The sequence below is a fragment of the Haliotis rubra genome, unplaced genomic scaffold (genome assembly GCF_003918875.1).
Source record: "Haliotis rubra isolate DU_JTF1 unplaced genomic scaffold, ASM391887v1 Scf319, whole genome shotgun sequence".
Taxonomy (NCBI): domain Eukaryota; kingdom Metazoa; phylum Mollusca; class Gastropoda; order Lepetellida; family Haliotidae; genus Haliotis; species Haliotis rubra.
The window spans coordinates 1,164,406-1,179,046 of NW_025766990.1; the positions used below are offsets into that span (position 1 = coordinate 1,164,406).

General features: G+C 40.7%; 2 protein-coding genes across 3 annotated transcripts in view; both read right to left on the reverse strand.

Moving 5' to 3' along the window:
* LOC124283634 overlaps positions 1-14,641 on the reverse strand; it is a 122,970-nt gene that overhangs the window by 94,905 nt on the left and 13,424 nt on the right. The window contains exons 4-5 of one of the 2 annotated variants that reach the window (XM_046719626.1): positions 1,679-2,076; positions 1,078-1,355 (exon numbers count right to left, since the gene is read on the reverse strand). The exons of the other annotated variant lie outside the window; for it this stretch is intronic. Coding sequence (XP_046575582.1) covers positions 1,163-1,355; positions 1,679-2,076 — 591 coding nt within the window. The 3' untranslated portion in view covers positions 1,078-1,162. Of the gene's footprint in view, positions 1-1,077; positions 1,356-1,678; positions 2,077-14,641 lie in introns of those variants that run through there. 2 annotated transcript variants of the gene reach the window in all.
* On the reverse strand, positions 4,553-6,333 carry LOC124283638. The gene is made up of 2 exons (XM_046719632.1): positions 6,198-6,333; positions 4,553-5,359 (listed from the first exon to the last, which is right to left on the reverse strand). The coding sequence occupies exons 1-2, from the start codon at positions 6,262-6,264 to the stop codon at positions 4,764-4,766; spliced, it is 663 nt and encodes a 220-aa protein (XP_046575588.1). The 5' UTR covers positions 6,265-6,333; the 3' UTR covers positions 4,553-4,763.

The window sequence follows — 14,641 nt, forward strand, 5'->3', positions numbered from 1 at the left end:
CATAGGTTCTTCTAACCCTGATCTTCACGTTTGATTCCATGATATACTGAGAGAAACAAACAAAGGATCACACGAAAATTCAAGCGTTCCTTTAATATTTTCCAGTTTTCATCACCGTTTGGAATCGCACTGTGGCGATGAAAACTGGAATATAATAAGGAACGCTTGCATTTTCCTGTGATCCTTTATTTATTTCTCTCAGTAGATATGATATATACTGATATTCATGTGTATCCTATAATAGGAAGGTTCCTTGGCAACACGGTATCTGTTGGGCCATTATCGGATATTTCCGATCTAGTTGATCAAGTTGGCTTCTGGGTTAATTATTAGTAAAATAGGTTTATTTATCAAAATTAGCTTTTGACCGAAAATAAGAATCTAACAAGGGCGTACATGAGGCCTTTGTAAGTGTAGGTAATTTTGAAAACATAAAGTACGAGCCAGTTTTAGAGCGGACAGTAACGGTCGCCTCTCGTGCCCATTTCTGTAGCTGTGTCTGTAGTCATCTGGAGTTTTGTGGATCTTATCCAATCTTATTCCAATTCCAGCCTGAAACTATTGGATGTGTTACATATATTTTACCTCCATTTTGTCTTTGTGTGGACCCTCTAGAGGTATATCTTTATGACCGGCTGCCAGAGTAGATACTCTAGCGGTTTCAGTTGTGAGTAGCCCTTCCTGACGTGAGAGCCGAATCATGTCAAGAACCTTTCATTGAGTTGAAAACATTATCAGAAGAACTTTCAATCTGGTCTGTATCCTTGAAATGTACAGCAATACAATGACGCCTTTCAGTGTAAATTTCGAATTCACATAATGAAAAACATCTGTTCGAAATCGGCGTGTTGGGCCATATTCACATCACGTTGTGAATGGCCATGGAATAATCATTTTCTAAATCCATATATAACCATACAGCCCGGTTCCCAAAAATATGTCCCCAAACGGAATACCCTTTTCTGTTCTTTAATGATATATATCAGTGTATATATCGCAATTGTGTCAGTAATTTGCTGAACTGTTCATGACGTTGTTGAGTTTATGGTTTTTTTAAGTGTAATTAAAAATCCCGAAGACAAATGACCGTTTTATTAATCAACAGAATCCGTTTCAAATCTGTGTAACGAACCATTATCGTTTTTGGTTTGCATTACAAGTTTTAGCCAATTATGTTTGGACTTGAGTGACACTGCTGTTGACACTTGTCGGAGAAGTCCATCTGGTCACAGAATGTCACGTGACAAGTGATGTAGATGCCGTCCTGTTCATTGGGGATGTCAAACATGTCAAACTTAAACCTGGTCACGGAGTTCCTCGTCACGAGGATCTGAGTACGAGCAGCCACGGCACACCTGGAAATATAACAAGAACGTTTCCAAAGCCAGATTGAACAATTGTAAAAAACTTCATATTTTCTTATGATTTTTCGTAATCAAATGTTATTTACACGTATTTTGATGTTTAAAAATAACTTGACCTGCTGCAAGTAACACGAACTCGGAAGTAAATTTAAATATATAACAACTTGTATTCCGAAGATTACATCCTGTACGGAATAATGTTACAAGAGTGATTTTCCAATTGTAGGAGCGCAGAGGAACGTAACGGGTTTTTTTAAGAAAAGAAGGACACATATCAAAAACCTTTTCTTCAGATGCAAAGTCACCTCACTCACCCATCTGTAATGAGAGGATAAGATGCTTGTTTCCCCGGAACACTGTCAAGGTGGGCGTCACATGATCGTAACACCATTATTGTATTGGAAGTCCCTGGCGAGGCAACTTCAACGTACACAGGTGCTCCAATCTTATTGTGAATCAAATTGCCCTTCAAAAGGTGCATATATGATGCATCTTGGTACAGGGATATATGGACGCTGGATCCTTGCACCTGTCCAGATGTTGAGCCATGTGCAGTTGTATTTAAATCAGGGTAAAGGTGAACAGAGTCCGTCCCATCCACTGGTTCAGAGCAGCTGACATCATGAACCCAGATGACATCTCGAACCAAATGATCGGTCCATGGTAGTGCATACGCCAAGGTATTCTTAAACGTAACCATTCCTTTGGATACCTGAATAATGTAGAGATAAGAGACACAAGAAGATCGTTCCATTTTAGAATACATATCTAAATGGTTACACATCAGGGCCTGGGCCGCGTTTCGCTGTCGAAACCCCAATACCTTAACATACACTTACGACCGTTATAGGGATACGACCGCTTTATTAAATGGGTTCCTGGACGTCTGCCGATATGTGTCTTGCAATACGATAGGCGGAAAAGGAGGCGACACTCATCGAAGAGGATTTCCCCCAACTGTCAACTACAAATGTTGGGTCGCACGTCGTCGATTTTAGACGACATTACTCCATCACAAACATTCTAATATAAATGTTGCAATAGTGGCCTAATACGTTACGTGAAGATATGTCTAATGTCATGGTTGCATATAAGCTTTCTAATTCTTGCGACAGAAAGACTAACATATATGACAGACGTCCAACTTTAGCGTGCATGTCTCACTTGAAATGCAACTGCATTTCGAACTTCTTGGTATTACTTGGTTATTAGAAAACTTACTATTCTTGCCATCATCAGTCATCCTTGGGTCATTTCTTGCACACGATTGCATATGGCATGCCAGGCATGCATATGCTTGTTGCCAGCTAAGGTTTCTGACAGAAGTGTTTGACGGAGGCGTGTCGCCATATTGGAATATAAGAGGATTGGAATCGACTAAGTTCGAGATGACAAAACTCAAAGCTTGCTAAGGATCGATACTGTAAAAGGTAATATGTCGAATCGTGTGTATCTGTTCAAACTACGAATGGATTTTATGCATGTTCTGATCGAGTCAGCCCGTTTCTATTTCATTTACGCTACGTGCTCAACACGCCTTTTAGACTTGCAACCCATCGCCATCACAACTGGCATTGGGAGGATCATCCTTTTTGTCTTTCTCAGACAGTCAGTAACTAACAGAAAAGGGGCAGGGATATGGTTGTAAGAAGTTCACGGTACAGGTGCCTAAGATTGTGTCACAAGACACCACTCAATCCCTTCTCACACAACTGGGGCAAAAAATGGCCATGTCTTCGGGACAGCAATACTGTATGAGAGTCGAATTCCTGAATGCCATACCTGTTCGTTAGTACCATACTCGCTGGTTCCATCAACATGTTTAATGCAGAGACCTGTTTCACTTCGGGCTATATGAAACTGACACGCGGCAATAGCTGGCATCCTGTTAAAAGCGGCGTTAAACCAAACTCCCTCACTCGTACACTATGCCCAGAATTTCATTTCCTTAACATTACATCAGCACATAAATAATATGAAAATGTATTAACTTCGAATGGCGAGTTCTTTGCTATTTGGATATTAGTACAATCTTGGTTTAACTGTTGCAATGGTTGATGGAAGTTTAGTTCTGATGTCTGAAATAGAGGCGCCATCATTTCAGTAATTTCATCTCAGTTACCTGCGTTTAGGTGACGCTAATATGTATTCTGAAACCTACACTTGTTTGTGTCTGGCAGTCGTTGTAAGACATGTTGAATATGAGCTGCTCTCCCTGCATCGTTCCGACACACGTGTCCTTGGTCATGTAGATGTGTGGAAGGAGACTGATATCGAGGTTCAATTCTATGAAGTCTATGGTAATGAACCAACCGCCGGGTAGGCATTTAAGAGTGACAGCACCTTCCACTGAAAAATGTTTTCGCCAGAAAAAAAAACCAGTTTCATTCATGACAATTTTGAAAGCACAGCTTATAGGCTATAATTGCATCTAATCTTATATATCAGTTCTTTGTCAAACACGTACGCTGAAATGTAATATATGATATATGTTTAATGATTCAAAAGTTTCTTTTTTCTATTTTCTTGACTGGCACTGGCCCAACAAATGCTGAAAACAGTTCAAAACACCCGGATGTTAGTTACAACATCTGGTCTTTCTCAACAACATGAGCGACAATGTTTTCCTCAACATCCTTATTGTGCAATAAGATCAACCATACCTTCCTAAGTAATCGGACATGTATAGTAACTTACATGTTTGTGCCAGTGACGGAAGACGGTATCCTGCATTGTAGCTGTATGACTCCATGCCAAATGATTCGTGAAGTCTGACTAGAATCGGCGATGAACTGTTGACAACATATGGTCTTTGAGGGTGTATCTGTAGTACCCCGACAGTGTAAGGTGCCGTTGTGAGGTTAGTCCACTGGATGTCATCCCGATGTTGACCATTTACACGAACATCCATGAATGATGACACCTCAGATACAATAGTAATCATTGGACTCTCTCTGTTCACCCCATCCAAATCTAAACTCTTTACAATGTAGTTGTTGTCATAAAGTGCCGTTCCTGGCACAAACAACGATGTGCCTGCACCTTTTTTGATGTAAATGCTCTCGGTACTCATTACTGGTCGAGTGCTTTGTATGATGAAGTTGGCGCTGGATAGGGAACAGTACTGTTTGAACTCGGTGGAATTCAGTGATGTAGACCATGCTATTATATTTCCACTTGTTTCTTCCTTTGTTATATTCACGATTGTATTGTCATACTTTGCCAATACACGAAACGACATTGCTCCTAGATCACTCGTCTCCACTTTGGGAATAATTTGAGTGTTTGAGAATGCGCTCTCTGGGGGGAACCTGTCTAACCAGATGTTGACCAGTAAGATGTGCATCACAGGTAGGCGCTGCGAGATACAAAGCCCCTGCAAAAACTGCGACCTGATGATTAGAACGGATTCGGGTTCCCCCCTAAGTCACACGTATCAGAGCTCGCATATGAAGCTAAACCTATCTGAAAGACGTCACCATAGCCCAGTGTGACATTAACAATGTCTCCATCTGAGTATCGGACACCGTTAAACACATATTGACATGTTGCATTAAGAGTTACGAAAACCTTAGTGTTATCTTGGGTGGCCACAACGCCAAGATTTGCATTTTTCTCGACACTTGCAACGACATAATTCGTTGACAACATATCATCAGAAAGAACTGTGAATGTGTCTGATGTTTGCACACTCTCATGGTACTTATTGTGTCCATAAAGAGCTATTTCTGTTGTGCAGTTCACATAAATAGCCTTAGGATCTATTCTTGTTCCAACTGGTAGTTGTGTGGCGTCAGATAGCTCCAGTTTAACTAAATCGTTGGCGACAACATTCACACTGGTCTGACGTCTTGTGCCGTCATTGTAGTTCACAGTACAAACACCGACAAGAGAGGATGAGAAGTACAGAATGTTTCGAAGAGCATTTGTTGGAGCATAGATGAATTCAGGAAAGAAAGCGAGAGAAAATGTTCTTCCTTTTGTATCATTGAGAGCTGTAATGCAATACAAATGAACCTGGAGTCTTCGTAGAATAAAACGTCATTCGTTAGCGTCAATATTTTAGACATCTCTATTCTATTTCATCGAATATATCGCTTATGTGAAATTCTTTTGACGATAAATACACCATGCGTGCCCTCACAGAACCTGGGTACATAGTGTAGGTGTAACTGCATAAATTAACTGCACGTCATATTTCTGTATCTGAGTACACGGCAAGCTCTGAAGGAGTGGCACTTACATGTAGCGTCTTCGTCAACAAGCATACATGGACAGCACGTCACTATTATGATGTCAAATCCCCAAAACATGACGTCATAGTCGGATATGGAAATTTGGAGCTGTTTATTGTCGCTAGCAATTCGACGCTTGTAGTTGAGTTGATACTTCTATCGCTTGTTCTTGATTAATGCGTTCCTTAAATCAACAATTTACAACGACGCCTTCAGAGATTCAAGCACTCTCTTAGGGAATAATAATCAAGTAGTCTCAATGATAATATTGAACAAACTTTATTGATGACAACGTTGTTATTTCGTGAGTGCGACGTTTCGATACATATTCTTGTACCGTTGTCAAGCAGGAATGTACCGTTGTCATTGACACCGCTTGACAACGGTACAACAATCTGTATGGAAACGTCACATACACAAAAAGAGAAGTTGTCATCCATAAAGTGTGTTCAATATTGTACGTCCCAACTTCTTAAATGCCACTCAAACAAGTTTCAATGATAGAAAGTACATTATATATTGTATAATTGTATATTGTACAATATATGTAGTGTTGGTCCAATATCTAAAAACTGTGGTACCGTAACTACACACCTACCTTCACATAGCAGATTACAGGAACATAAAATGCAAACCAACTTTAGGATATTCATCAAAGCAGCCATCTTTCGTCCTCGATCACTGTTGAGAACAAAGTAAGTGGAAATTTATCTGAGATCCTTTTTAAGCTGGACTACTTGACCTATCTTCTAAATATAAAATTAGTTATCTTAGATTAAATGAAGTTAAAAAGAAATATATTCATTTACAATACAGCATAAACGACAACACAGAAATCCTTGTAAAGAAGACATTTGCGGATTTGCATGTGTATTTTCACTTCTGTCAGGTGCTGAGCGTGGAACTGGGACAGTGTTACTGTGTAGCAAGAATTTCTGAGCGAATTGTGTCTTACATATAATACATTAGTTGCAGTTGGTTTCCTTGTGTCAGCTTCACTTAGGAAGTGGTGATGTTTATATCCGTTCGTTTACCCCTTGGTGAACCAACTAGCACGGATATAACGCTGACCAACAAAGACCGAGTTCAAAATTAGAAACTACGATCTTACGATACTGGCACTTCAGAGGGACGTTATTTTGCACAACGCATTTCGACGGCTTAATTGTTTACACAGACAAGGGAGACAAATTATGTTCATACACCTTGCCAATAGCAGGTGTATCACACACATGTACAAAGTCAAGTTTTTCAAGTTTGCAAATGGGCAAGGTTAAAGACATGAATCGCCAATTTGAAAAGATTCAACATCAGAAGCTAGCTCACGAACAGTTTGCACATGTCATGGTGATAACCTTTCGCCACTCAGTCCACGTCCTGTTCATTTCACAAAAGATAAGGCATATACTCGTTGTAAATTGAGCATACGTTTAAAGCACTTTTAAAATCTATTTAAAATGTCTAATTTTATATCCATGTGTAATTGTTATTAGAAATGCGTACATGCATCATGCCCCATGTCGCCTTAGGTTGAAGTAGTATTAGAAATAGAAGTGACTGAATAAAGACAATAGTGGACAAGGCGTGATTTGTGAGTGCAGGAAATAAGATGCCTGACAAACATGCTAGAAAAAAGACGCTGTCTAAAGCTTCCCCAGAAGTCATCTATACAATAGGATACTGGACTCGTTTAGACGTTTACCATTTTGGTGAAACCCAAGGTGCTTGTGAAGAACAAACAATATTGATGAGCAAATTTGGAACCAACGATAAGATCATTGCATGTGAAAGGGAATCTTTGAGCAGCGAAATAGTTTACCTTCGAACCAATCGAGTCTCAAATTACAATATGATCTGAACGCCATTACCACAGACGTGCGTCGAGGAATTCGTGAATGTTGGAGAACAATCAAGACCGTGCAAACTGTGAACCAGGTCAATGGAGGCATGTGTGCAGCTATGACAACGGCATGTATATAGTTTCCTATCCACTATCAAGTCTGTTATGATTTACCTTGAACACTGCCTGTTGCGTAAAACAACATTCACTCAATGTTCATTACAATGAACTGTGTGCACAATTATTGGGAGAAAATACGGAGTAAAGCCTTTAATTTGTTCTTATCTTATCAAAGAAAAGCAGCAATATAAAAATCAGACAACACAGAGACTGTGTTTGTATTTACATTTCAAACATGGCCTGATAGCCTAAAGGCCAAGTTTTTATTCATCAGGTTGAAAAGCCCTGTTCGAATTGACATGCTTGGTTGGTGTTTGTTTAGCTTCATTTCATTTCGGCTTTTTTGACAGACTGACTTGACAGGAACCTCTACAATTGATTTTTCCATGACGATTTGGGTAAGAGTGAGTGAGTGAGTTCAGTTTTACGCCACACTCAGCAATATTCCAGCTATATGGCGGCGGTCTGTAAATAATAGAGTCTGGACCAGACAATCCAGTGATCAACAGCAGGAGCATCGATCTGCGCAATTGGGAACCGATGACATGTGTCAACCAAGCCAGCGGGCCTGACCACCCGATCCCTTTAGTCTACTCTTACGACAAGCAAGGGTTACTGAAGGCTCATTCTAACCCGGACCTTCACTGGTATTTGGGTAAGAATTGGTCTTCAGTAACCCATGCTTGTCGTAAGAGGCGACGAAACAGTTCGGGTGGTCTGGCTCGCTGACTTGGTTGACACATGTATCACATCGTATCAGAACTGGGTAGACCGATGATCGCTGTTGATCACAGGATTCTCTGGTCCAGATCGATACTTTACAGACCGCCACCATATAGTTGGAATATCGCTGAGTGCGGCGTTAAACAACAAACAAAAAATTGAAATATGCGCACAAAAACTCATTTCAGCCCTCGGATCGTTTGTGCTATAGCGTTAACGTAAGTGTAAGATTTGTATATTTGTTATTATATACATTGACTTTTGGAACATCATGTGGTCGTACTTTTGGTCCAACTCTGTTATGTGCATGATTTAGCCAGGAAATATGTCACCGCGGCTGTACACACCACTCACTTACTCATAGTTTTAATAAGATGGTTCTACCGTGCTCCTTCGGTGCCACCGCCATGATGGTGGTAAAGATCTGAAACCTTCATCCTGTCTCATCAAGCTAACACTTCATGACATCGCTGGAATTCAAAGAGGAGTTTAAACCATGTCAGTCAGTTACTCATTGTATTGAAAACTGTCCCTTTGATCTAGGGAGCTGTAATTGTAATACACTGTGAAGAAATCATAAGTAACCTTATTTTATCCTATTTTAAACCCCGATCACAGAATCACGTTTCAAACCACAGATTCGTCTACATAATTAGTGTCTATGTTTCCTTCTGTCATCCTTCTTTGGCATCATCAGGGTGGCAGAAGTATCTTAGGCACAGCCTCCCATATTAAGCTGACACGGAAGCAAATTACTGAATAAATTTTCCAATCCGTGACATCAAACCATATTGCCTTGTTGAAGAGCTTAAACGGTGCGTATCGCGACGGGGACACAGCCAATCTGTTGAATCCCACTTCTTCAATGCACCTGGCCAGTAGGCTACTCCACCAACTTGTCTGTGGTGTTTCGCCATCTTCAGCAATGTTCCAGCAATATAGAAACGAAGATGCCAAAATGGGCTTTTCAATCCCACTTCTTTGATGTGCCTAGACAGTAGGTTTCGCCACCAACTTGCCTGTGGTGTTTCGCGATCTTTAGCAATATTCCAGCAAAATAAGAATGACAGGGACACAAAAATAGGCTGTTCAATCCCACTTCTTCGATGTGCCTGGCCAGAAGGCTACTCCTCCAACTTGCGTGTGGTGTTTCACCATCTTCAGCAATATTCCAGCAAACTAGGAACGACGGGGACACCAAACATGGGCTGCTCAGTCCTCGTTGTTCACGTGACGAGCTACCTGGCTACTCCTCCTGACAGGTTGATCCTGGGAGTAAAGACTCATTTACGACGGTTATGGAAGAACCGTTCTAATCAGAGACAAATGAAGCTGTGGCCAATCAATGTGATAGTAGACGAGAAATGCAGGAAGATGTTATGAATGTTGCGAACATTAAGGCATACATTATATCATAGTTCGTCTTGGAAAAGAAGAAAGTATTTGAAAAATAAATATTTCTGTGATCTTGTCATTCCGAACAAAAAATGTAATAATAGAAAACTATGTATCACAATATTCTGTTAAAAATCAGGCGTTGTATTTTATTAAATGCCATGTATCAACTTTACAGACACGCTTAATGTAACTTCAATACTGATAACTCTTTCACTGCCTCGCTAACAGAGAACATATTTTACTAAATCAAGGGCATGTTCACAACATACTGTCCTAAGGTGTGTATGGAGTGAGTGGGTGAGTGAGTTAAGTTGTACGACGTAGTCAGCAATATTCCAGCTATGTGGTGGCAGTCTGTAAATAATCGAGTCTGGAACAGACAATCCGGTGATCAACAGCATGAGCATCGATCTAAGCAATTGGGATACGATGACATATCAACTAAGTCAGTGAGCACGACCATCCGATCCCGTAAGTCGCCTCTTACGATTAGCATCGGTTACTGAAGATCAATTCTAACCCGCATCTTCACGGGTCGTGTGTATGGAACATGTCCATTGCATATATTAAGCATTGAGCGTTCAGAACATGTAAATTGTTTTACACCAAACCTTAATTGATACACCCATCATTAGTTAGAAACAATTACATTTACAGGGAAAACTGTCCACATCTAATTTGAGCTCAGATCTACAAGCGTATGTGACTTTTCACCCGTAATTCTGCGTTCGAATTTTACCTGGAAAAGAAGGAGAAATGTGATAGTCAGTTTGCTCTTGTCAGTCCCAACCTCTCTAATACTTCAGATATCATGGCTTCCTGTCTGCTGACAAACTGTTGTGGGGTTCGGGCCACTCTATTGCCGCTATGGAGGCGAAATGCCTCGCTCTGGACCATGATGTCTTCACTAAAAGGATTCGCTGTATTGTAAACCTCCTGTGATTGTACAAATTCAACCACCTTCCTTTGAATTTCAATCTTTGCAGGAAACGTTCGTCGACGTTTCGCTGAGGTCAAGGTCGTACACACGTGACCCTTGTTATCTGGTGGAAGCATCTGGGTGGATTCTCTGACCAGCCGCTTCAATGACGGGTTTACTTCTGTCTCTTTATCAGCCTTAATACTTAGCTTCCTGTCTTGACAACCTTTAGTATGTACGTCTACATTACATCTTCCAACATCGATAAAACTCCCAGAACTCCCAGAGGCATAGTCCGGCTTCAAGGGCATCACCGTTGTTTCTATAGACTCCAGAAACTGTCTGACATAGCTGTCAGATTGGCGCAGATTCGTTGACTTGGAAACACTTGCTGTGTTTATCTTTCCATGTTTATCTGCTTCGTACTTCAGAACTATTTTGGAAACATTTTCCAAGCCCTATTTAACAACAGCTATTTCGAATCAAACCAATCAATCAGACTTTGTGATTCGTGTTTATATGTACTGAACCACAAAAGAAATGTCGCACCGATAGTGGTTTCTTAAAGGCTCACACTTTTAGTCACTCTTATAAACAATCAAACCGGAGGACTGAGTTCAAACTTGACAATTATGGTTAACACATTTTCGGGAAACACATTTAGAGTTCACACAAACAACATCATCAATGGTACCATTAAGATACCCCAAAGTCAGTATCGTGTGCGGGCTCTATCTGCATTGCTGAAAGCGTTGCATCGTCTGTACATGGAATGAATTAGCCGGTCAAAGAAGGTCATGAGCACTTGGGTCCATACTCTGCGAAATGCATGATCAAGTCTAGCCGTAGTTGTCGGCCTTGGTTAGAGGCCATTAAGTATTCTTTGAATCTCGTCCCAAAGATGTTCTACTGAATTTAATTCGGACTGAGTGCAAGATTGTGTAGGGTTTGGATGCCATGCTATCTTAGGAAGTCCAATGTTGCTCTGGCAGTGTGGGCACGACCGTTGTCTTGCTGGAAGATGTGATTTCTGTAACGTAGAAAATGTGGTACAACGTAGGGTCTTTTTGACTTAATCAATACAGCGAGCAGCTGTTACGTTATTTCCTCATCCTGGACCAAGATTCTGGAACACCACGGTATTAACTAACTGGTTCAGACCGATTGCACCCCACACTATGATGCTTGGACCACCCCACGAGTCTCTTTCAACAATACACTCATTGGAAAACATTTCACCACACCCTCGCCATACTCGCACTCTGCCATCGACTGTCGAGACACAATATCGGCTTTCATGAGATACCAGCACAGTTCTTCATTGTCGATAACCTCAATTTCGATGCTGAGTTGCCCATTTTGGTCGGTTTTGGCGGTGATGAGCGGTGAGGACAGGTCTACGATATGATAAACGTCCACGCACTGTATCGGCACTGACGGGTCTGTTGTGAGTCCAAATGGTCTGCCGTGCTGTTTCCGTCGCTTTTGGGAAGCGATTCTGCAAATGGTTGCGCTCAGCCTGCCATTCTTGACGTTGTGATGTTACTTAAGGTCGGCCACTGCGTTGACGGTCTTGAATGCTGTTAATGACCTGATACCATCCCTGCTGTCCTAACATGAACATTGAAATGATTGGCTACCCTCCGTGCAGTCTGGACAACTTGCAACCGTCCCGCGACTTGATTTCGCGTAAGACGTGGCATGGTGGTTGTGTCAAAACAAAAATGATTTCAGGTTGGTTTGGGACTCGCTTTCATTGGTAGGGGTGTCACGACATGCACGTGCATTTTCATTTTCACGAAATGTCATACGGAACCTTTTACCATGTCTGCCTTTTTCGGTGCGTTTGGTCGATAAGAACACACACTGATGTTGGTAATAACTGTCAATTTGGATTGAAAAACATGTGAAGACAACGGTACAATAATAATATAAAACACCACTTTGCAAGAACTAAATTTTGCATTTGGTTTTGAAAAGTGACGTTTCTTTTGTGGTTCAGTATATCATACTTCATATAGATGTCGAGATATGGCTTTACTTGCTATAACATATGCATGTGTCTGGTACCCACGCCGAGTGGTCCAACATATATTAAACTATTACGGCTATTCTTCTGTGTCACCCCAAATGTCTTGCCATTTGGAAATTCCTGCTACGACTAGGGATTAAAAACATATGTAAAAACTGAATTTGTCTTCGGAAGGCCTTAACCAGCATGATGAATGTTACGAGGTTAAGTTACCAAGTGTAGAAACATAGTTTACTTTACACAAGTGAAGAACACATAGCAAAATCCTTTCCTTTAGATTCTATGTCATCTCACTCACGAACGAAGAGAAACATTAACAACAAGCCTCCAACGCGAATGTCTCGCTGGTTAGGCAAATACATTTTGATCTTCTTGGCTTTTCCGCTTTCCTGGGCTATTTGACGTGCCTAATAAGATTTAAGTGCACTCACCCAAACATACGGATCACTTGTGTGAAAGTTACATGACGGAAGTACTTAAAGCCATATTCTAAAAATAGGATTCAGATCGAGTCGGTCGATGATATCCAACTCAAAATGCATGAGGATCAAAACTACAAAAGATAATACGTCAAGTATCTATTTAAATGTCCTATGACAATTATAAATGCTCTTTTTCGTCCGTTTCAATTGTAGATGTGCTACGTGTGCAGCACACATGGTTCAGAGTGGCAACTCATTACCACCACAACTGGAAAAACGATTCTTGTCTTTCTTTGACAGCAAGTTAGCGAACAGGTAAGGAGCATGTGTTGGGTTGTTGGGGCGTTGCGATAAAGGTACCAATGATTGTTACAAGGCACCAGTCATTCCCTTCACCTACAACTGGGGCAAGGTTTGTCCTGTTGTCTAAGGTACAGCAATACTGTCCCCATCCTTAGCCACGCCAGAAATAGGAGTTTGAATTCCGGTACGCCCTACTTGTGTGTCGGTGCCATACTCGCTGGTTTCAACAAACTGTTCAACGACTGAAACCTGTTTTACTTCGAGCTTTCCCCCCAATAAAAAGCTGACACGACGCAATATCGCTAGTGTACTGATACCAGCATGGTTAATCCAATTCATTTATACACGATGCCCAGAACTTCATCTGTCGGATCAGTGAGGTTAAGTAACAATTCCTTTAACATCCGGATCAGAAATTAGATATCTCTATAATGTAATTAGTTGAATCACGATTTTCTTGTTACTTGAATGGTAGTGCAACAGTGATTTAACTGTTGCAATGGTTGGTGAAAGTTTATCCCCTATTTAAACAGAAGCGCCATCATTTAAATAATTTCATTTCAGTTTCTGCGTTTAGGTGAAGCAATAAAAAATGAATTTTGATACATACACTTGATTGTGTGTGGCAGTCGTTGTACGACATGTTGAATATGAGATGCTGTCCCTGTATCGTTCCAACACACGTGTCCTTGGTCATGTAGATATGGGGGAGTAGACTGATGTCGAAGTGTGCGTCCATGAAGTCCACTGTAACGAACCACCCTCCTGGTAGGCATTTGAGGGTGACAGCACCAAACACTGAAACAAGTGTTCTCCAGAATAACCGGTTCATGCGTTACTCCCAGTTATTATGGCATCAAAAGATATGAGCCAATAGATTACAAACTATGATTGCATCGCACCGTTTGAATTAAACTTTGGTCAAACACATGCATCGAAATGTAAGATATACTATGTGTTTATTGATTGAAAAGTTAAATATCTTATGACCATGATTTGTATGGTATATTAAAACTAACAATCAGCTCCTACAGTCTTTTCATGCAATCTATTTCCTATTTTCTTGACAAATAGTCAGTGCTAGATTGGCTGATATTGATCCATATGTTTATTTCGAGATCCGTGTGTGCTATTTAGAATTAACGACAACAGTCAAAATTCAACGATACAACATATTATACTACAAAATAAAGTACAAATGGTGGATAGAATTTCACTACAGATACATGCATCGACGTTGGCGGAGCATTTTCAACGTCATACATTGAGAAAACTTGATATAAAA